The 21,418-nt window shown below is 41.9% G+C and overlaps 1 protein-coding gene across 1 annotated transcript in view; it reads left to right on the forward strand.

The window, feature by feature from the left end:
• LOC134350682 (beta-soluble NSF attachment protein) overlaps positions 1–21,418 on the forward strand; it is a 40,503-nt gene that overhangs the window by 14,823 nt on the left and 4,262 nt on the right. Inside the window, exons 6-10 of the mRNA XM_063056225.1 lie at positions 2,991–3,046; positions 3,136–3,220; positions 6,741–6,845; positions 9,973–10,041; positions 16,416–16,466. Of these exons, the coding sequence (XP_062912295.1) occupies positions 2,991–3,046; positions 3,136–3,220; positions 6,741–6,845; positions 9,973–10,041; positions 16,416–16,466 (366 nt within the window). The remainder of the gene's footprint in view (positions 1–2,990; positions 3,047–3,135; positions 3,221–6,740; positions 6,846–9,972; positions 10,042–16,415; positions 16,467–21,418) is intronic.

Here is a 21,418-nt window from a genome sequence, read left to right on the forward strand (position 1 = left end):
GTTTGGTCTGGTGAATATCTACCATCCTGTGGGATCTTACAGAGAGCGCGGGTATTTATTCTTACGAATTCATTGAAAACAGGTGGCCTTCCAATTTTCTATATCAACAAACTGGGTGAGTTGGTCAGTTAATACTATATATTGCACCTGAGGAGAAAGTTATCATTGTAATTGCAAAGGAGACGATTACTTTTTCAACCTCACAATTTTAGGTTTTTAACTTTGATTAAATTATTGACAGGTTTAGAAAATGAGACAGTAAAATGTGAAAATAGTTGTGAGGGCTGAACGATTTTCAAGGCACTGTACATTTTGGTGCTAACTTTGTATAATTATAAAGGGTTTAGAGAGCCATGGTGCTTGTCCATGCTGGATTCTCAGCTGAATGCCATGAGACTCCCTCTCCTTAGCTTTGTATTTTTAATTTTTCAATCATAGCTACTTTCCTCTTAAGTGGACTTCGGAATGCTTTCTATGTGCCGCTGATGGTGAAGTATGTTTTAATAAGTATGAGTTGGGGGGAGGTTGAAAAAAGGCTTCTCTAGTTATAAACACAAGAGCGATTCTGCAGATGCTGGAAATCTTGAGCAAGCATGTAGAGGGGTTGCTGTCTCCATGAGTCCCTTGTCCACTTGTCCCTCCCTACTGATCTCCATCCTAGCACTTACCCCTGCAAGTGTGACAAGTGCTGTACCTGCCCCTGCACCACCTTCTCCCTCACCGCCATTCAGGACCCCAGCATTCCCTCCAGGTGTGGCGACACTTCACCTGTGAGACTGTTGGGTTCGTCTGCTCCACCTGGTGTTCCCGGTGGGGTTTCTTCTACATTGCTGAGACCAGGTGTAGATTGGAGGACTGTTTCGTTGAGCACCTTCGCTCTGATCACCACAGAAGTTGGGGTTTCCTGGTAGTCCCCCTTTTCACTTTGACTTTTCATTCCCTTTCTGACATGTCGGTCCATGATCTCCTCTACTGCCATGATGAGGCCACAGTCAGGTCAGAGGAGAAGCAGCTCCTGATGACACAAACATCGATTTCTCTAATTTCTGGTAATCTCTCCCCCCCCCCCCCACTTACCCATTCCTCCATTGCGGCTCCCTTCCTGGCCCTTTTCCTCACCTGTCCATCTCCTCCCTCAGTGCCTCTTCTTTCCTCCATCTCCTCTCCTATCATATTCCTCCTCCTTCAACCCTCCACCTTTTTCACCTATCACCTCCCAGCTTCTCACTTCACCCCCCCTCCTCCCCCAACACCCATCTGCCCCCCTCACCTGGTCTCACCCATCACCTCCCAGCTTCTCACTCCACCCCCTCCTCCCCCAACAACCACCTGCCCCCCTCACCTGGTCTCACCTATCACCTCCCAGCTTCTCACTCCACCCCCCTCCTCCCCCAACAACCACCTGCCCCCCTCACCTGGTCTCACCCATCACCTCCCAGCTTCTCACTTCACCCCCCCTCCTCCCCCAACAACCACCTGCCCCCCTCACCTGGTCTCACCCATCACCTCCCAGCTTGCATTCCTTCTCCTCCCCATCTTGTTATTCTGGCTTTTACCCCCTTCTTCTCTCAACCTGATGAAGCGGCGACTATTTATTCCCCTGTCTGACTTGCCGAGCTCCTCCAGCACTCTGAGCATGGGGCTGTGCTAAGTTACCACTAGGTTCTACAAATTAACAATTAGTTGAATGTTCCTTTGCTCTCAATCCTGTCAGCTCCCAACAGAATGCCCTTGAATCTATTATTGTTCTTGTTAGAATCTGCCAATCTCATCTCAATTACCGATTGAGCTACTTTGTTTTGCTTTGCCAGCATATTTGTATATATAGCTATACTCCCTCATCTAAGTCATTGTGAAATGGTGAGAACACAACAGAAATCCACAGAGGGTTATGCTGATACCTAGCTGCTGCTCATAAAGCCTGCAGTACTGAAGGAGGGGATTTTCCTATATATATATATATCCCTCCCCTCCTCTCTCACTCTAGATACAGAATTGGGTTTATTAGCACTATTCAGTGTCAGGAAATCTGTTGTTTTGCAGCAGCAGTACAGAGCCATACGTTAAATTACTGTAAGTTACACTAATAAATATATGAAAAATAGTGAGCTAATGTTCATGGTTCGTTCGGAAATCTGATGGTGGAGGGGAAGAAGCTGTGCCTAAAACATTGAGTGTGTGTCCTCGGGCTCCGGTGCCTCCTCCCTGCTGGTAGCAGTGAGAAGAGGGTATGTCTTGGATAGTGAGGGTCTTTTAATGATGGGTGCTGCCTTCCTGAGGCATGGCCTATTGTCGGTGCCCTCGATGCTGGGAAGGCTAGTGTCCATGATGGAGCTGGTTGAGGTTACAATGCTCTGCAGCCTTTTCTGATCCTGTGCGTTTGCCCCTTTACTCTTGAAAATACTGAAAGTGGAGATGCATTTGCTTATGGAAAGCTTTCATGAGATATGATCTCAGGCAGTACATTTCAGGTGTTAAGAATCATCAGTATGAAAAATTCCTCCTTATTCCCCTACCTGCACTTAGGGATATTTTTCTAAAACCCTAACCACTTCCAGGGAAAACTCTTTCTATGGGCTTGAACTGTTAAAACCCTCATAATTTTGAGCACCTCAGATTGAACTCTTGACCTTCATTGTCATAGATAGATCCATTCCAGATATCACAATCTCTCTGCATAACTGGAATTCCCTTGAATCAAGCATTGTCTTGGCCTATGAAGTGCTTCGAGACTCTCTTTAAACGTTGCTTCTCTGAATGGTGCACAGCGCTCCAATGCGGTGTGACATCTATCCCTATCCTGTCAATTAGAAAACTAATCTGACTGAGATTGCTGACGTACATAAAAAGGGGAATGAAAATCCTTTGGAAGTACAACAATTGCCTTAAGTAAAATAGAGTATGGAAGTCCTCAGAATCTGATAAAGAACGCCTCAGGGTGAAGATCTGTGGCTTTTAAACATTGTTACACATTTGTTTGTATTTCCCAGGCTGTTGCTCATTATGAACAAGCTGCAGATTATTACAAAGGAGAAGAATCAAACAGGTACTTAACACAATATTATCTCTGACGAATAGATGAATTCTATTCCATTGCTTTAAAAATTCAACTGATTTGGCTCTTCTTTGTTTCAGTTCAGCTAACAAGTGTCTTTTGAAAGTGGCTGCGTATGCCGCACAACTGGAGCAGTATCAGAAGGCAATTGAAATTTATGAGCAGGTTAGTAATAATGGGGGATTCATTTTGTTGTGCATTTAAACTGTAAGATATAGGAGCAGAATTAGGCTGTTTGAGCCATCGAGTCTGCTCTGCTATTAAACCATGGCTGATTTATTATCCCTATCAACCTCAATCTCCTGTCTTCACCCCATAACCTTTGACACCCTTACTAATCAAGAACTAATCAACCTCCACTTTAAATATACCCAAATAACTTCGCCTCTGCAGCAGTGGCGATGAATTCCACAGATTCACCACCTTCAGCTAAGGAAATTACTTCTCACCTCTGTTTTGAAGGGATGTCCTTCTATTCTGAGTCTGTTTCCATTGGTCCTGGATTCCCCCACTATAGGAAACATCCTCTCCACATCCACTCTGTCTAGGCCTTTCAGTATTCCATAGGTTTCAATCAGATTTCTCTCTTCTTCTAAACTCCAGCAAATGTAAGCTCAGAGCCATCAAACGCTCCTCGGATATTAACTCTTTCATTCTCGGGATCATTCTTGTGAACGTCCTCTGGACCGTCTCCATCCATCCTTTTGTCTCATCCCTTTCTCCCGATTAATATAATCTATTTTTTTCTCTTGTCTGTTTCCTTATCAGTCAAAGTGGGAGCACGTCATGGGCACATACAGCCACTTAGAGAGCTGCTTAATATAATGTTGGACCGAACTACAGATGAATGATGCTTTTCAAATCTATTTTGAGTCTGTGTTCCTAGCCTTGAAATCCTGCTGCTTTCTTGTTACTTGGTCTAACGTTTACATGCCTTCCTTGAATAACAAATAGTTCCTAATTTACAAATTTCATAAGTTGATTTGTCCATAAGTTTAAAAAAAATGCATAAAAATCACTTGAGATGGTAACCACACTATTGTTATGAATGGTATCAAAAGTGCATCTGACAGAAAAGAAAGAACAATGACTAAAAGTGGAGAAAGAGAGAAAGGAAACTAGTTCTGCAGTTCATGGGAACGATTCAGATTCATTTATTTATCACATATACATCGAAACGTACAGTGAAATGGATCATTTGTGTTAACACCCAATGCAACCAAAGGTTGAGCTGGGGAAGCCCATAAGTTTCGCCACACGTTTCAATACCAATGTAGCATGTTCGCAGTGTTCCACAGAATGATACTAGAAGCAGCAACTAAAAACAACAACGGCAAAAAATGGACCTTTCCTCCCTCCCTGCCTACCCACACCCACCTGCAGACAGGCCTCCAACCCCAGAACAGGCTGCCTCCAGGCCTTCAACCTCCAGTGGGCTTGCAGACAGGCTTCAGTCTTTGTTATCAACCCCAGGACTCGCCAATGATGGGACCTCGAACTCCTGGCTCGCCAGCCTAGAGTGTCACCGGCCTTGGTGCCACCTGCCTGCACAGATCTCCCCTATTTTGTTTTCCCTAAACCCTAACTCCCCACTCTTAAGACCAAAGTCATCTTTACGAACCTAAAAAATAACTGTGTCTGAACCACGACTTCAACACTCATCGCAGCTTGGCACCATCCTGACTGAGAACGAGAGATATTGGCAGGGGGTGGGGGAGGGCTGGAGAGGGCGGGGGGTGGGGGATGGGGGATGGACGGAGAGAGAGGTATAGAAGGTAGTGAACAGGGGAACCTGTGCAGTATAAGTACATCAGCTGTGAATTTCCTAATATGAGAGCTCGTTCGTATGTAGAGGTTTGTAAGGTGGGTGTTCATAACCTGAGAAGTGCTGTGTTGTTGATTATTGCTCTTCAATGCTGGACTATTTTTAGTTTCTACAAAACTCCACATCTCTAGACAAAAGTAGCAAACTCTTACTGTTGACTTTCTCTTAAATTTTAAGAGCAAATAATACAATGCAGTTTTCTACTTATTCCCCTTCATCTCCTTCAAGTTAGACCTCAGATGTTAAAATAAAACAACATCACAGTCCTTTTTAAGCAGGGGTAAGACCTGAAATTTGAAGTAAAACTCCATAACCTATTCAAAGTAATCTTCGGCCCATGATGCATATTTAAGCTAATTCCATTTGCCTGCAATTACCCCATATCCCAAACCATTTTTCACTGTGTACCTGTCCAGGTGTCTATTATGTGTTGTTATTGTACTTGCCTTAACCGCTTCCTGCAGTGGCTTGTTGCATAAATACATCAGAGTTGCCCCTTGGGTTCCTTTTTAAATCTTGCTTCTGTCTTAAACCTCTGCCAATTACATATCCAGTTGGCTATAGTAGCTCTCCATGGATCCCATGTGATACATTACAGATGAGGCTTCCATGCAGGACCTTGTCAGAGGCATTGCTAAAGTCTCTAAAGACAACATCTACTACCCTGCCCTCATCAGTCCTCTTGGTTACTTCTTCACAAAAAAAACACTAACAGATCTGATAGACAATCATTGTCTATCAAAATGCTGGTGGATCCTGTTCCTTAGAATCCCATCTAGTAATTTATCCACTTGCCACCCTGTAAGGCTTATCTTTGCTGCCATTAAATAACAGAAAATGAGCCACCCTCCAGTCTTCCAGAATCTCACTCGTGGCTAAAGATGATGCAAATATCTTTGCAACAGCCTCTGCAATTTCTTCCCTTGCTTCCCACAAGGTACTAGGATGCACTCAGTCAGACCCTGAGAATTTATCCATCTTAAAGTGCTTTGAACTTTCTTGTCTTTAGCAATCCTTATTTAGTCCAAGACTTGTAACTTATTTGCCTTGGTTCCTTAGCTTCCATGATCTTTTTCCACAGGAAGGAAAAATGATGACAAGTATCCTTTAAAAATCTTATCCATCTCATGTAGCTCCATGCATAACAGCCATGTATAACAGCCATGCTGGTCTTCAAGGGGACCTGTTATCTCCCTGGCCTCTCTTTTATTCTTAATCTACCTGTAAAATCTCTTGGGACTTTCCTTAACCTTACCTGCCAGATCCATCTCCTGTATTTTTGCTGTGCTGATTTCCCTTGTAAGTGTACTCCTGTATTTCATATATATTTGTTCCCAGCTACCTAATCCTGATGTGTACCTCCTTGTCCCAGATCAGAGCCTCAATATCTCTCAATAACCAAAGTTCCCTAAACTTCCCAGCCTTGTCCTTCAACCTAATAGGAACATGCTGCCCCTGAACTCAAAAATAAAAGGCAAATTAAAAACTTCAAGGTATTCTTACGAAGTTGCTTTTGATTTTCTATTTTAGAGTTTCCATGGCTTCTTGGCAATTCAGCATTGGGTAACTAGCCCATTATTTTCAGAAATACAGTAGACATTTTGAAGAATTTCCAGAGAGTTGTCAGGATTAATATTTGTTTTGGGATGGTATTAGCTTGATGCTGGAATATGCTGCAGTTTAGACGCTATACTCCTGATAATTATTTCTGTTGACAAATCTAGAACATTGAAGTTTTGTATTCAGGCACTAGTTTATCACCAACAATTGAAGACAATATTATTACCTAGGGTGTAAATTACTTAATTGTTTTTTGCTTGTGTCTAGTCAAGTGCAATTGAAGGGCTTCTTGTGTTGCAGGTTGGGACCAACACAATGGACAATCCATTGCTGAAATATAGTGCAAAGGAATATTTCTTCAAGGCTGCACTGTGCCATTTTATTGTTGATGAGCTGAATGCCAAGGTGAGTATTACTTCATTAAATATATTACATATTATATATAATATATTTTGTAAATATGAAATAATATATTTTATAGTTCATATAATAAAGTCCATGTTCTTGGATTAAAATGAAGCTTGACCTGATAAGAAAAAAGGGCGCTTGATTTCTGCCAGTTATTATATCACCAGTTAGAATTGATGTGAACAGTCACTACCTAGGGCTCAAGAATGAATTTCCTTCCACTGAAACATAAGTTAGCAATCTCACATGATTTAAGAATAGAAAAGACTGGTATGTTGTTGTTCTAAGAACAAGCTTACATACATTTTGGAGGAGAAAAATAATATATTATTTTAACAATTATTTTGTTTTCTTTACACTTGTGTACTGGAAATGACATTAAATATTCTTGAATCTTGAATTTGTAGTTTTCATTTCGATACCATAAAATCTCATGAAATCTTTGGAAGACTTAGAAGCAAATTTAGAGGTAGTTGCTTTTATAACAATCATCGTGTGAATTGTTAGCAGCATTGCTTGGAAAATCGGAGCTCCCAAATCCAAAGAAGCTGCCTATTGCATGAGATAGTAATGAAGGTAATGCATACAGTTAGGGTGGTGGGGTGGAGATACATTTCTACCAAAGGAGGTTTAAGGCGCTCCTTCCCTCTGCTAGCCTGTAGGTCTCCCTTGGGCAAGGTGTAGCACCTGCTTAGCTCACCCTGATCAGGGTCACATGAAGCTACGCGAGCTGGTGGTGGATGGTTGTATGAGCAGCTGGTGCATATCACAAGCCCTGGTTATGTAATCGTTGGTGCCAGGCAGACAATCTCTGAAGAGTATTGATAATGGCTGGGGTCACCTGTCTTGTAAAGCCACTGCCCAGAAGAAAGCAACGGCAAGACTCTTCTGGAGAACAATTTGCCAAGAACAGTCATGGTCATGGAAAGACCAAGATTGCCCAATTCATATGACATGGGTCAGGATGATGATGATGATGAATGCTCATGGTGTTGCTGGGAGAGTTGAGTAACAGCCCTGACTCTGTCTGATTTATATTCTGATGTTCCAGAGAGATTCATTTGGCAAAGAACATAGTGGTTGCTTTACGATTTGTGTTTTTAGTGCTGGGACACTAATTATTTTAATCTGTGGGATTTGGCAAATCCAATGTTTGTTTTCCATCCCTTTTTGTGAAGCTGCCTAGAACTTCTTTAGTCCTATACTCAGGGATATTGATGCATTGTGTTTCGGGGCGTGAATTCCAGGGTTTAGACCAGTAACAGTGAAGGAATGGTGATCTAACTCTGGATGATCTAACTCTTGTGGAAGAGGTCACATGTTTGTGGTGGGTGATATGGAAATGACTTAGTGGCTTGGAGCCACAGTGCATTTTGTGGATGGTACACCCTGCAGCCACTGGGCTCTGAAAGTGCAGGTAAGGATTGTTTAGGGTAGCGCATGGGGTGCTAGCCGACTGAGCTGCTCTGTTCTGGATCATGTCAGGCTTCCTGAATGTCATTGGAGCTGCACTCATTTAGACAGCTGGAGACTATTCCATCTCCCTCCAGACTTGTACCTTGCAGATGATGGAAAGGCTCTGGGATATCCGGAAGTGAGACGAGACTCAACACGGGTTACACAGGCATCTTGCAGCCATCTTATTTGTAGTTGATCCAGTGAAGTTTCAGGCTAATCCGTAAACCCTGAAAATGTTTGAGAGGTGGGAAGAGGGGTATTTTCTCCTAGAGGATGGAGAGTGGTGCAGTCCATCCCACAACAGAACTGAAATTAAAACTCTTAGCTCTTTATTCCCAGTGACTTTCATCTCAAAACAGAGGGAGAATAATAATCCTAATTTTTATGTGTAAATAATTAATGGTGATGTTGGCACAGATTTCATGGGAAGAAACTGAAGCAACCTCTGGTGTATTTATCTGTGCTGGTGCATGTATAAATCAGGAAGGTTGTGTCAGTGAAACCCTGCTCACCCACTGAGCACGATTCTGCTGCCAGCACTTAAACTCTCCACTGGTCTTTGCATGAAATTAGGATAATTATCCAGTACTCCCAGTCTGAAGGTCAGGGCTTAATCGACCATATGTAGCTTAATTAAGTGATATGCAAGTCTCAAAGAGCCTGTGTGGCTTTGAAATTTTACTCTTCTAAGTGTGGGGTTTAGTTCCCTCAAAAAGAAAATGGACTAAATTCTTGAAGGATTCAAAGCAACCTGAAATAATTATTTTACATTTTTTATATTCTACTTCTAACTTTTTGTATTACTAGTCCTCCTTTCCCCACCTAGAGTGATTGTTTAATCCCAGCTTCTTCTTGCTGGTTCGGGAAGAAGGTCTTCTGAGGAAAGCTTGGGCAGAATATGGTTGTTTGAGTTCAGATGATTGTCAGGTAACTTTGTTTGAAGTATCCTGACAGATCTTAACAGAGTGGATGTGGAGAGTACATTTACTCCTCTGGGAGAGTCTAGAATAAATAAGATGCTGACAGTGTAAGAGATGAGGTGATGTATATAAAAAAAAGTTTTTTTGTGTTACAAGTTCTTGAAACTTTCTCAAATAGAGGGAACAGAATGTTTGGATTTTATTTTAGGCAGGTTGTGTGATTAGGCCTGATTTTATTGTCATTCACCAGTGGACAAGTGTAATGGAGAACAAAATGATCGTCACTCCAGATCTGATGCACCACAAAAAAAAACCAGTAAGCATTAAGAACACCATAAATATAAGTACATCAATTATTTTATAATTTAGAATTGAGAGTGCATTGTGGAATAAGCTATAATCTTACTAATCATTCAAGGGATTGAGTGACCTCCTCCTTACCCTAATGTACATGTTGGTATAGTTCGTTCTGTGTATTCCAGTGAGCCTGTTTTCTGGTTGGAAAAACCATTCTGCCCAACCAGCACAACAGCACCAAAAATTTCCTGTGCAGGTTGCTGAATTTAACCCACTAATTGACAATTGTAGCTGACATGCCCACGAAATGTTCCCGTCAACTGAATGTTATGTACGGCAAAAGCCATTCTTTTGTTGACGAATTTGAGTTAATACTGTGCCGATGTATTGTGTCCATGTCACCTCAGTGTGTGGGGAATGAAATTAAATTCTTGATTTTATTTTTTTAGCTTGCTTTAGAGAAGTATGAAGAAATGTTTCCAGCATTTTCAGACTCGCGAGAATGCAAACTTTTAAAGGTATTTGTTGAAAATCAAATAAAGAGATGGCCACATTCTGTTCGCATTTGAAATAGCAAGTTCAGTTCTTGCATAACAGGAAAACCACTAATAAGGACTGAGAAATAGAAAACTACTTGTACAGTGCATTTAACACAGTAAAGTACCATGTGGCATTTTATCAAATTAAAATATGAACATCAAGCCATGTATGAGATGACCAAAAATCCAGTCAAATAATTAGCTTAATTATTTCAGTGAGGGAAAAGGAGCATTGCAGGGACTTACAGGAAGAAATTCTAGATTTTAAGGCTTTTGGAATTAAATATAATGCTGTCAATAGCGGAGCAACTTTTGCATTTGGTGATGATTGATCAGTTAGAAGTACAGGAAAGCAGATTAAAAATAAATGGATGAGATGAAAAATTGAGCATAAGGATGCGAACTGGGAGTGATTTATAAATTAAAGAGAATTTTAATAATTGGATCATATTAAGGTGACTTCAAATGTGTTAGGGTGATGGAACTTGTTGCATGTTAGGACATGGGAATTAGAAATACAATAATCAGTATTGCTAAAACTGAGCATAAGTTGTCACAATACCCTCATTGTTAAAAATCAGATGTTGGGCCCAATGTGAAAGAAATGATTGGGCTTAATTCAGTGCAGAAATGCTTGCAGCACACAGCTGCTGGTTTTCACAAACATGCAAACCTCAAAAGTGCAGGTACTTGTGTTCCAGCAGTTTCCCCATTGGTAGGCTCTTCACTAACTAGACTCCTATTAGACTCTGCAGCAAGAGCATGAAACTCTGAGATTTCCAGTACTTGTGTTGTAAGTTCTCAACTCAGACAAGGTGCAGGGAATTCCTTCTATTTCAACAGAAGAGAAAAATTGCAAGATTAGTATTGATTTCCAAAAGAATTCCTTATATAGGTAGTTTTGTGTTTTTGTTGTTTATATTATTTTAAAACTTTAGTTTAATTTCAGAATGTTTTTCAAAAAGTGAAAAGCAAAATACTATGAATGCTGGAAATTGGCAAGTGATCTTGGAAGTACTCAGGAGGTGGAGAGGGAAATAGTGAATGTTTCAGATTGATGATATTCTAAAGAAAAGCCACTAACCTGAAGCATTAACTCAATTTCTTCCTTAAAAGTCTGCCTGATTAGGTGAGCGCTTCAGTGACTGACAGCATTTAGGCTTGGGGTTTGTTTGTTTTTTACTTGGTGGGTGGCAGCCAGCATGAGAGGTCTTACATTGGTGGTGCAGCATGTGGTTTAAAAAACCTCGGGTGCTTTTCGGCTTTTTATCGGACGCGGTGATCAGCACGGGGGCAGTTAAGAGATGTAAGGGGAGCGGCCATTTTTGGAGTGGGCATTGTTAGAGTGGTGTGGCTTTGACTCAACAGGCTGAGGTGAGAACAGGCTTGGCAAGCACAGGCAAAGTTTCTATGTAAGTAAGAAAGTTTCTAGTAAGTTTTTTTTGTCTGTTAATACATAGCTAGTGTACTGAGAATGGATCTGGAGGAAGTGATGTGTTCCTTGTGTGAGATGTGGGACATTTTGGAAACCTCCAGGCTCCCTGACAGCTAATCGGCACAAAGTGCATTGAGCTGCAGCTCCATGTAGACCATGTTAAGGAGCTGGAGCTGTAGCTCAATGACCTTTGACTCGTACAGGAAGATGATAGATAGGTCCTCCCTTGGTTGCAGGAGGCAAGTCCGTGGGAGAGGGAAAGGGAATAAGCGGCCATTGTAGAGGACTCTTCTGGCTGTTCCTCTCAAGAATAAGTATACCACTTTGGATAGTGGGTGGGGTGGGGTGCGGTGCCCTACTGGGGGAAGCTGCAGTGATCAGGTCTCCAGCACTGAGTCTGGTTCTGTGGCACAGAAGGGAAGAGGAGTGCAGTTATGCTAGGGGTTCCATAATCAGAGCAGCAGAAAGCTGGCTCTCTGGATGGGAAAGAGACAAGCTGGACTCAGACTCACCAGCTCTTGGCTCCATCCCTCCCCCTCTTGTCTTCTCCTATCATTTTGGATCTCCCCCTCCCCCTCCCACTTTCAAATCTCTTACTAGCTCTTCTTTCAGTTAGTCCTGACGAAGGGTCTCGGCCCGAAACGTTGACTGTACCTCTTCCTAGAAATGCTGCCTGGCCTGCTGCATTCACCAGCAACTTTTATGTATAAAGCTGGATGGTATGTTGCCTCCCAGCTGCCAGGGTTATGGATGTCTCAGATTGGGTCCACGACTTTCTAAATGGGGAGGGTGAAAGAGTACAGGTAGTTAGGCAGAAAGCTGAAAAGCTGGATTGCTGTTTGTGCCACGAGCCATTGAGGGTAAGGATAGAATTATTTAGCAGATGAATGCATGGCTGAAGAATTGGTGCATGGGGCAGGTTTCAGATTTCTGGATCATTGGGATCTCTTCTGGCAGTATAACCTGTGCGAAAAGGACAGGTAACACCTGAACTCGAGGGAAACCAAAATGCTTGTGGGCAGGTTTACTAACTTGGCATGGGGGTGAGAACTGGAGTGATAGGGCTGAGAATGGGGCTGCTGGTATACAAGTAGATGCAGCATCTAAGTGTGACCGTGAAGAAGAACAGGCCGATGATAGGGCAAAATTACAGTCAGTGGGAGGAGTTAAAGAGCAACAGGGGGGGGGCAAAATCAAAAAGGGTGATGTTATATTTGAATGCGTGCAGAATACTGAATAAGGTAGATGACCTTTTGACAGTTAGAGATTTTGTGGGCATCTCCAAGCTGTGGCTGAGAGAATATTATAGCTTGGAGCTTAACAACCAAAGATACAAATTTTATCAGAAGGACAGGCAGGTAGGCAGAGGAAGTGGGGTGGTTCTATTTGTAAAACATGAAATCAAGTCCTTAGAAAGAGGTGACAAGGAATCAGAAGATGCAGAATCTTTGTAGATGGATTTAAGAAACTGCAAGGATAAAAAGACCCTGATGGGAGTTATCTACAGACATCAAAACAATAGTCAGGATGTGGGCTACAAATTACAACGGTAGATAGAAAAGGCATGTAGAAAGGCAATGTTGCAATAGGAATGGGGAATTTCAATATGCAGTTAGATTGAGAAAATTTGGTTGGTGCTGAATTCCAAAAAAGGGAATCTGCAGCATGCCTACCAGATGGCTTTTTAGAGCAACTTGTGGTTGAACTCATGAAGGGAATGGCAATTCTGGGTTGGGTGTTAGGTAATGACCAGATTTGATTAGGAGGTTTATGGTGAAGGAACTCTTAAGAGGAAGTGGTGTAATTCACCCTGCAGTTTGAGAAAGAGAAGCTAAAATTGGATGTATCATAATTACAGTGGAATAAAGGGAATTACAGAGGCATGAAAGAGGAGCTAGCCGAAGTTGATTGGAAGGGGACACTAGCAGAGATGACAACAGAACAGCAATGGATGGAGTTTCTGAGGGAAATGCAAAAGGTGCAGGAAAGATGTATCCCAAAGATGAAGATGTATTCTAAAGGGAGGATGAGGCAACCATGGCTGACAAGGGAAGTCAAAGGCAGCACAAAAGCAGAAGAGAGGACAGATGATATAGCAAAAATTAATGGGAAGCTAGATGACTGGGAAGTTTTTAAAAACCATCAAAAGGCAACTAAAAAGCCATAGAGAGAAAAAATGAAATAAAATATGAATGTAAACTGGACAATAATATAAAAATATGAAAAAAAGTTTTTTCAGATGTTTAAGAAGTAAAAGAGAGACTAAGTATATATTGGACTGCTGGAAAATGACATTGGAGAGGTAGTAAATGAGGGATAAAGAAATGGTACATGAACTTATTAAGTACTTTGAGTCAGTCTTCACTGTAGAAGACGTTAGCAGAATACCAGAAATGCAAGAATGTCTGGGCTTGCAAGTGAGCGTAATTGCTATTGCTAAGGAGAAGGTGCTTGGGAAGCTGAAAGGTCCAAAGGTGGATAAGTCACCTGGACCAGATGGACTACACCCCAGGGTTCTGAAAGAGGTGGTTGAAGAGATTGTGAAGGCATTAGTAATGATCTTTCAAGAATCATTAGATTCTCGAATGGTTCTGGAAGACTAAAACGTTGCAAATGTCATTTTACTCTTTAAGAAGGGTGGGAGGCAAAAAAAAAAGGAAATTATAGGCCAGTTAGCCTGACTTCACTGGTTAGAAATTTGTTGGAGTCTATTATTAAAGGTTTTGAATTACTTGGAGGCACATGATAAAATAGGCCCAAGACCTTAAGGGGAAATCTTGCCTGACAAATCTGTCGGAATTCTTCGAGGAAATAACAGGCAGGATAGACAAAAGGCGAGGCAGTGGATGTTTATTTTGATTTTCAGAATGCCTTTGACAAGGTGCTGCACATGAGGCTGCTTAACAAAATAAGAGCCCATGATATTACAGGAAAGGTACTGGAATGCATAGAAGATTGGCGGAGTGGCAGGAGGCAAGAGTGGGAAGCCTTCTCTGGTTGGCTGTAAGTGACTGTTGGTGTTCCACACGGGTTTATGTTGAGACCACTTCCTTTCATGTTTTATGTCAATGATTTGGATGAAGGAATTGATGGCTTTGTGGCCAACTTTGTAGACAATACGAAGATGGTGTAAGGGCAGGTAGCAATGAGGAAGCAGCGTGTCTGCAGAAGGCTTAGACAGTTTTGGGGAATGGGCAAAGGAGTGGCAGATGAAATATAAAGTAGGGAAGTGTATGGTCTTGCACTTTGACAGAAGGAATAAGGGCATAGACTATTTTGTAAGTGGGGAGAAAATTCAAACATCAGAGGATTTGGGATTCCACTTGAAAGATTTCCTAAAGGTTAACTTGCAGGTTGAGTCAGTGATAAGGAAGGCAAATGCAGTGTTAGCATTCATTTCAAGAGGACTGGAATACAAAAGCAAGGATGTGATGCTGAGGCTTTATAAGGCATTGGTGAGTCCACATTTGGACTCTTTTGAGTAGTTTTGGACCCCTTATGTAGGAAAGGATATGTGGCATTGGAGAGGAAGTTCCTGAGAATGGTCCCAGGAATGAAAGGGTTCACATATGACAAGCTTGAGGCCTGTACTCAATGGAGTTTAGAAGAATGAGGGGGGATCATATTGAAACCTATCCAATATGAAAGGTCTGGATAGCGTGGATGTGGAAAGGATGTCTCCTGTTGGGGAGAGTCTAGGACTAGAGGTTACAGCCTCAGAACTGAGGAATGTCCATTTAGAGCACACAAGGAAAAATTTATTTTTCAGGCAGAGGGTGGTGAATCTGTGGAATTCTTTGGCACTGATGCTGGGCAGGCCAAGTCATTGGTTAGATTTATGATGTTGGTTGATATGTTCTCAATTAATCTGTGCATGAAAGGTTACGGGAGAAGGCAGGAGAATGGAGTTGAGTGGCAAGTGGATCAAATGGTGGAGCAGACTTGATGGGTTGAATAGATCTTATGGTTGATTTTCAAATATTTTCTTGCATTTTTGTGTGTGAACACCGTTCTGCACTTTCCACCATCTTCCCAAACCCACTTAGTTCAATATGCCTGTGACAGGGTTTGCCTTTGAGATGGTAATTTCCAAAGAATTAACCTCAGGAGATCCACTTGATTGTTAGCTCTTTGCCTTTGACCAAAACTTTTTGAGCCTGAGAATGGGCTGACTTTGACTCTTTTCAGAACCAGGGCGGCTGTAACAGGTGACAGTTACAAGACCAATAGAACCTTTGTTGGGGGTGACATGGATGGGAAGAGTTTGAAATTGGACTAGGGAGGTACAACAGACCGCAGGGGAAGATTTGGATTTTCTTTGTGGGTGGGGTGGAGGTTAAAATCACAATATGGGATCGGTTTGTGCAATGGTGGGGATGAGATCAAGGATGAAGATTATTAGTATTACTACTGGGCAGACATGTTGGTCCAGCATCATGCTGATAAAACCACATTGTCTGAGGGTGTCCGAGACAGGCGCTGAGGACAATGTGGATGTAAATCTCATGCCAGCTCTAAAGGTGTGCGGCATAGGAGGTGACTTCATTCACTGGGCTGGAGTTGGAAGACACACACTACTAAAAAGCTCTGTAGAATTTCCAAGGTGTTGCAAAACCATCTATCGTGTTCACTCCAGAAGAGTAAAATAATTTCTTTCTCGTTTGCCTAATGCAAATTAAAAAAAAAAGATGCTGCCTGGTTCGTTTAATTTTCTTGGCCACATTCTTTTGTTCAGCAGTGTTTGTAAGTGAAGTATACCCGATGCTACCACAGAACCAGACATCCTCCCTCCTCCCACTTTAGCTCCTACCTCTGCACAGTCAGTGCTTTAGTCACAGCTAGGTTAACGAAGTCTGGATAATAACCTTATTGTGCATTCATATCTGCCATTATAATAATCCATCTTTCTTCTTGGTAGAAATTGCTTGAAGCACATGAAGAACAGAACGGTGATGCGTACACTGAAGCAGTAAGTACAGACGGTTTGCAAATATTGATGTTCTGTTGTTTCAAACTTCCAGGTTTCATAAGTCAAGTAATTATGAGAATTTTGCTTTAATTGTTTAATTCACTTATCTAACCACTCAGGAAATAATTTGCACACTAAGTAGTGCAGTGCATGTATGAAATGTGCAGTGGTGCATGGAAGTCGTCTTCTGATGCTGTGGCATTGACAGTGTTCCCACTCAGAAGCTGCAGCTTCCGCAAAGGAGACTTCTAAGCTTGAAAAGGCAGGGTATGGTGGGCAGCACTAGCTAAGGTAACACTGTGGAAGATTCAGACCTTGGGAGCATTTTGGAAGAAAAGAATGTGTGAACAATTGATGGTATAGTTGAGGAGATGGTAAGTTGTAAACGAAAATTATTTTAAAATTTGTTGTGTTCTTTCCTGGTTCAGCTCAGGGTATTCACATATAAAGGGAGATGACACCGAGTTCAAGGCCACAAGAAAACACTTTATTAGAACTAGCACAAATGCAATACAAAAGGAAAAAATGAATTTCTATATTAGCAGAACAGAAATCAAAATAATACTCATCATGCTCTAAGTGAGTTGATCTGTGGACTGGCTCCATGCAGCCTCTCCTGAAGTTCAGGTCTAACTCTGACTCGACATACTCTGACTCTCTTCAACGTACTGTTCCTAGCTTAGCACAAGTCACTAGCTGTGACCTAGCCTACGACAAAACTCTCTTCTCCCCCCACCCCGCTCTCCCCCCCACCACTGCACAAAGAAAGTGCCCCTGTTTATACATACCCTTTAGGATCTTTCAAAGCAAAACATAATACTTTTCCACCCCTTAGTGGTAACACTTACAAACCTCAGGCCAGTCACAATAATGTAGGAAAACAGGGTTAACAGGTGTGTAAGGAGGAAAACATCATGCATTATCTCATCTCAGGGAGGTGCATTTGTACAGATCTCCAGCTCATTATGACCTTCCAAACAGACATCATTTCATCTTCGAGCATCTATTTCATTCTGATATAGACCAAGGAAGAATCAGTTAACTCTTTCCTTACAAAAGTGAACTATCCTGTCTGGAAATCAGAAGCAATAACGAAGGAGAGTGCAGTAGCCTTTGGACAAGCATTCTTTTCAGTTCACTTCAGAAGTAATTAGTTTCAGTACAAGGTCAACCACCTGTAACTTCAGTTGAGTTTCCCTCTCTCCATTCTTGCTGCCTAACCCTCTATGTACCTTTAGTATTCTTTTTCTCATACTGTAAATGTGAGTTCCAGTAGTTTTCCTACAGTCCTGATTGAAAAGCCACAGAACCTGGGCCTCTGTACCTTCATCTACAACTGGATCCTCGACTTCATAACCAGAAGACCAGATCGGAAATAACATCTCCATCTTGCTGACAGTCAACACTGGGGCACCACAGGGATGTGTGCTGAGTCCAGTGTTCAACTCTCTCTACACAGCGTGTGGCTAGGCAAAACTCAAGCGCCATCTATAAATTTGCTGATGATGCAACCATTGTTGGCAGAATCTCATATGGTGATGAGACGGCATACACAAGTGAGATATACCAGCTAGTTGAGTGGTGCCACAGCAACAACCTTGCACTCAACGTCAGTAAGACGAAAGAGCTAGTTGTGGACTTCAGGAAGGGTAAGACAAGGGAACACAAACCAGTCCTCATAGAGGGATCAGAAGTGGAGAGAGTGAGCAGTTTCAAGTTCCTGGGTGTCAGTGTCTCTGAGCATCTAACCTGGTCCCAACATATCGATGCAGCTATAAAGAAGACAGATAAATATTTCATTAGGAGTTTGAGGAGGTTTGGTTTATCACATAAAACACTCAAAAACTTCTACAGATGTACCATGGAGAGCATTCTGACCGGCTGCATCACTGAGTGGTATGGGGCAGCTACTGCGCAGGATCAAAGTAAACTGCAGAGAGTGGTAAAATTAGCTCCATCATAGGTACTATCCTCCGTAGTATCCAAGACATCTTCAAGGAGCAGTGCTTCAGAAAGGCAGTCTCCATCATTAAGGAGCCCCGTCACCCAGGGCATGCCCTCTTCTCATTGTTACCATCAGGAAGGAAGCACAGAAGCCTGAAGGTACATACTCGGTAATTCAGGAACAGCTTCTTCCCCTCTGCCATCCAATGTTTAAATGGACATTGAACCCATGAACACTAGCTCACTACCTTTTGTCAATTTCTGTTTTTGCAATACTTAATTTAACTGCTTAATTCAGAGTTTTCCCTATATTATCGAGAGCATCCTGTCTGGCTGCATCATTGTGTGGTATGGATGCAGCAAAGCATTATAGTTAAAGCCGCGGAGAGGATCACCAGGGTCTCCCCACCATTAGTGACATTTACCAGAAATGTTGCAATTGAAGGGCCGAAGGATTGTTGAGGATCTTGACCACCCATTCCACAATCTCTTTGACACACTACCATCAGGAAGGAGGTACAGGACCAATAGGACTAGGACTGCCAGACTGGGTAACAGCTTCTTCCCTCAGGCTGTGAGACTAATGAATACCCTGACACCACCGAGGTCTCGACACTTGGACAGTGGGCTGTTTACTGTTTACCTGTGCTGCACACTACATGCAATTTGAATTATATTTATTAACCTATTTCTGGTAATACAGTGGATTCCATTTAATTGGGACACACCGGGATCACTACATTTTGGTCCAATTAAGTGGCTGTTCCAATTCGCAGGTTTTATGGAAATAGTTAAAAAGGTATAAAAAAAAGACAAACTACTGTTTAACTGAATAATAAATTATGTATTTAAATGAAATACAGCACAAATTAGAACACTACCAAAACGATGACTACAGTACTATAAAATTGTATTAGTTTCTAATTGTTATTGAAGGCAGAATTCATCCAATGTTTTTTTTTGATTGACTACAAATGAACAAAACCAGTGCAGACACCTAATGCAGATAATGGACTCCCTTCATAGGACCATAAGAAGGCGTAAGACGTAGGAGCAGAATTTGGCCCATCGTGTCTGCTCTGCATTCAATCATGGCTGATTCTTTTTACCCCCATCCTCAGCCCCACTCTCTGGACGTCTCCCCATAACCTTTGATGTCATGGCCAATCAAGAATCTATCAATGTCCGCCTTAAATACTCCCAACGACCTGGCCCCCAAAGCTGCCTGTGGTAACAAATTCCACGAATTCATCACCCTCTGGCTAAAGAAATTTCTCTACATCTCTGTTTTAAATGGGTGCCCCTCTATTCTGAGGCTGTGCCCTCTTGTCCTAGACTCTCCCACCTTTGGAAATATCCTTTCCACATGTACTGTATCTAGGCCTTTCAACACTCGAAAGGTTTCAATGAGCTCCCCTCTCATCCTTCTAAATTCCAATGAATACAGGCCCAGAGCTATCATCGTTCCTCATATGATAACCCTTTCGTTATTGGAATCATCTTTGTGAACCTTCTCCGAACACTCTCCAATGCCAGCACATTTTTCTCAGATAAGGAACCCAAAACTGTTGGCAGTACTCATGGTGAGGACTCCTCCATGCCTTATAAAGCCTCAGCATCACATCCCTGCTTTTGTATTCTAGACCTCATGAAATGAATGCTGCACTTGCCTTCCTCACCACCAACTTTACCTGCAAGTTAACCTTTACATCTCAGATTTTTGGATTTTTTTCCCCATTTAGAAAATAGTCTGCACAGTTATTTCTTCTCCAAAAATGTATGACCATGTATTTTCCAACACTGTATTTCATTTGCCTCTTTCTTGCCCATTCTCCTAATCTGTCTAAGTTTTTCTGCAGCCTACCTGTTTCGTCAACTCTATCTGCCCCTCCACCAATCTTCGTATCATCTGCAAACTTGGCAACAAAGCCATTTATTCCATCATCTAAATCATTGATATACAGCATAAACAGATGCTGTCTGAACACCAATCCCTGTGGAACACCACTAGTCAAAGGCAGCCAACCAGATAAGGATCCTTTTATTCCTGCTTCCTGCCTCCTACCAATCAGCCAGTGTTCGAACCATGCTAGTAACTTTCCTGTAATACCATGACCTCTTAACTTGGTAAGCAGACTCGTGTGGCACCTTGTCAAAGGCCTGAAAATCCAAATATACATCCACTGCATCCCCTTTATCTATCCTACTTTTAATCTCCTCAAAGAATTCCAACAGGTTTGTCGGGCAAGATTTTCCCTGAAGGAAACCATGCTGACTTTGTCCTATCTTGTCCTGTGTCACCAAGTACTCCATCACCTCATCCTTAACAATTGACTCTTGCATTTTCCCAACCACTGAGATCAGGCTAACTGGTCTATAATTTCCTTTCTGCTGCCTCTTTTCTTAAAGAGTGGAGTGACATTTGCAATTTTCCAGTCCTCTCAGTCAATAATTCTTGAAAGATCATTACTAATGCCTCCACAATTACTACCACTACCTCTTTCAGAACCCTGGGGTGCAGTTCATCTGGTCCAGGTGACTTATGGTCTTTCAGCTGTTTGAGCACCTTCTCCCTTGTAATAATAACTGCACTCTCTTCTGTTCCCTCACACCCTTCAACACCTGGCACACTGCTAGTGTCTTCCACAGTGAAGACTGATGTAAAATACTCTAGTTCATCTGCCATCTCCTTGTCTCCTGTTATTAATTTTCCAGCCTTATTTTCTAGCGGTCTTGTATGCTGTCTCATCTCTTTATAATTTTTAGCATACTTGATAAAGCTTTTTCTATCCACCTTAATGTTGTTTGCTAGCTTGCTTTCATATTTCATCTTTTCCCTTCTAATGATCCTTTTAGTTGCTTTCCATAGGTTTTTAAAAACCTCTCAATCCTCTATCTTCCTGCTAATCAGTGCTTTGTAAAATGCCCTCTCTTTTGCTTTTACATTAGCTTTGACTTCCCTTATCAGCCACGGTTGTACTTAGCCATTTGAGTATTTCTTTGTTTTT

Source organism: Mobula hypostoma, chromosome 8 (genome assembly GCF_963921235.1).
Source record: "Mobula hypostoma chromosome 8, sMobHyp1.1, whole genome shotgun sequence".
Classification (NCBI taxonomy): Eukaryota; Metazoa; Chordata; class Chondrichthyes; order Myliobatiformes; family Myliobatidae; genus Mobula; species Mobula hypostoma.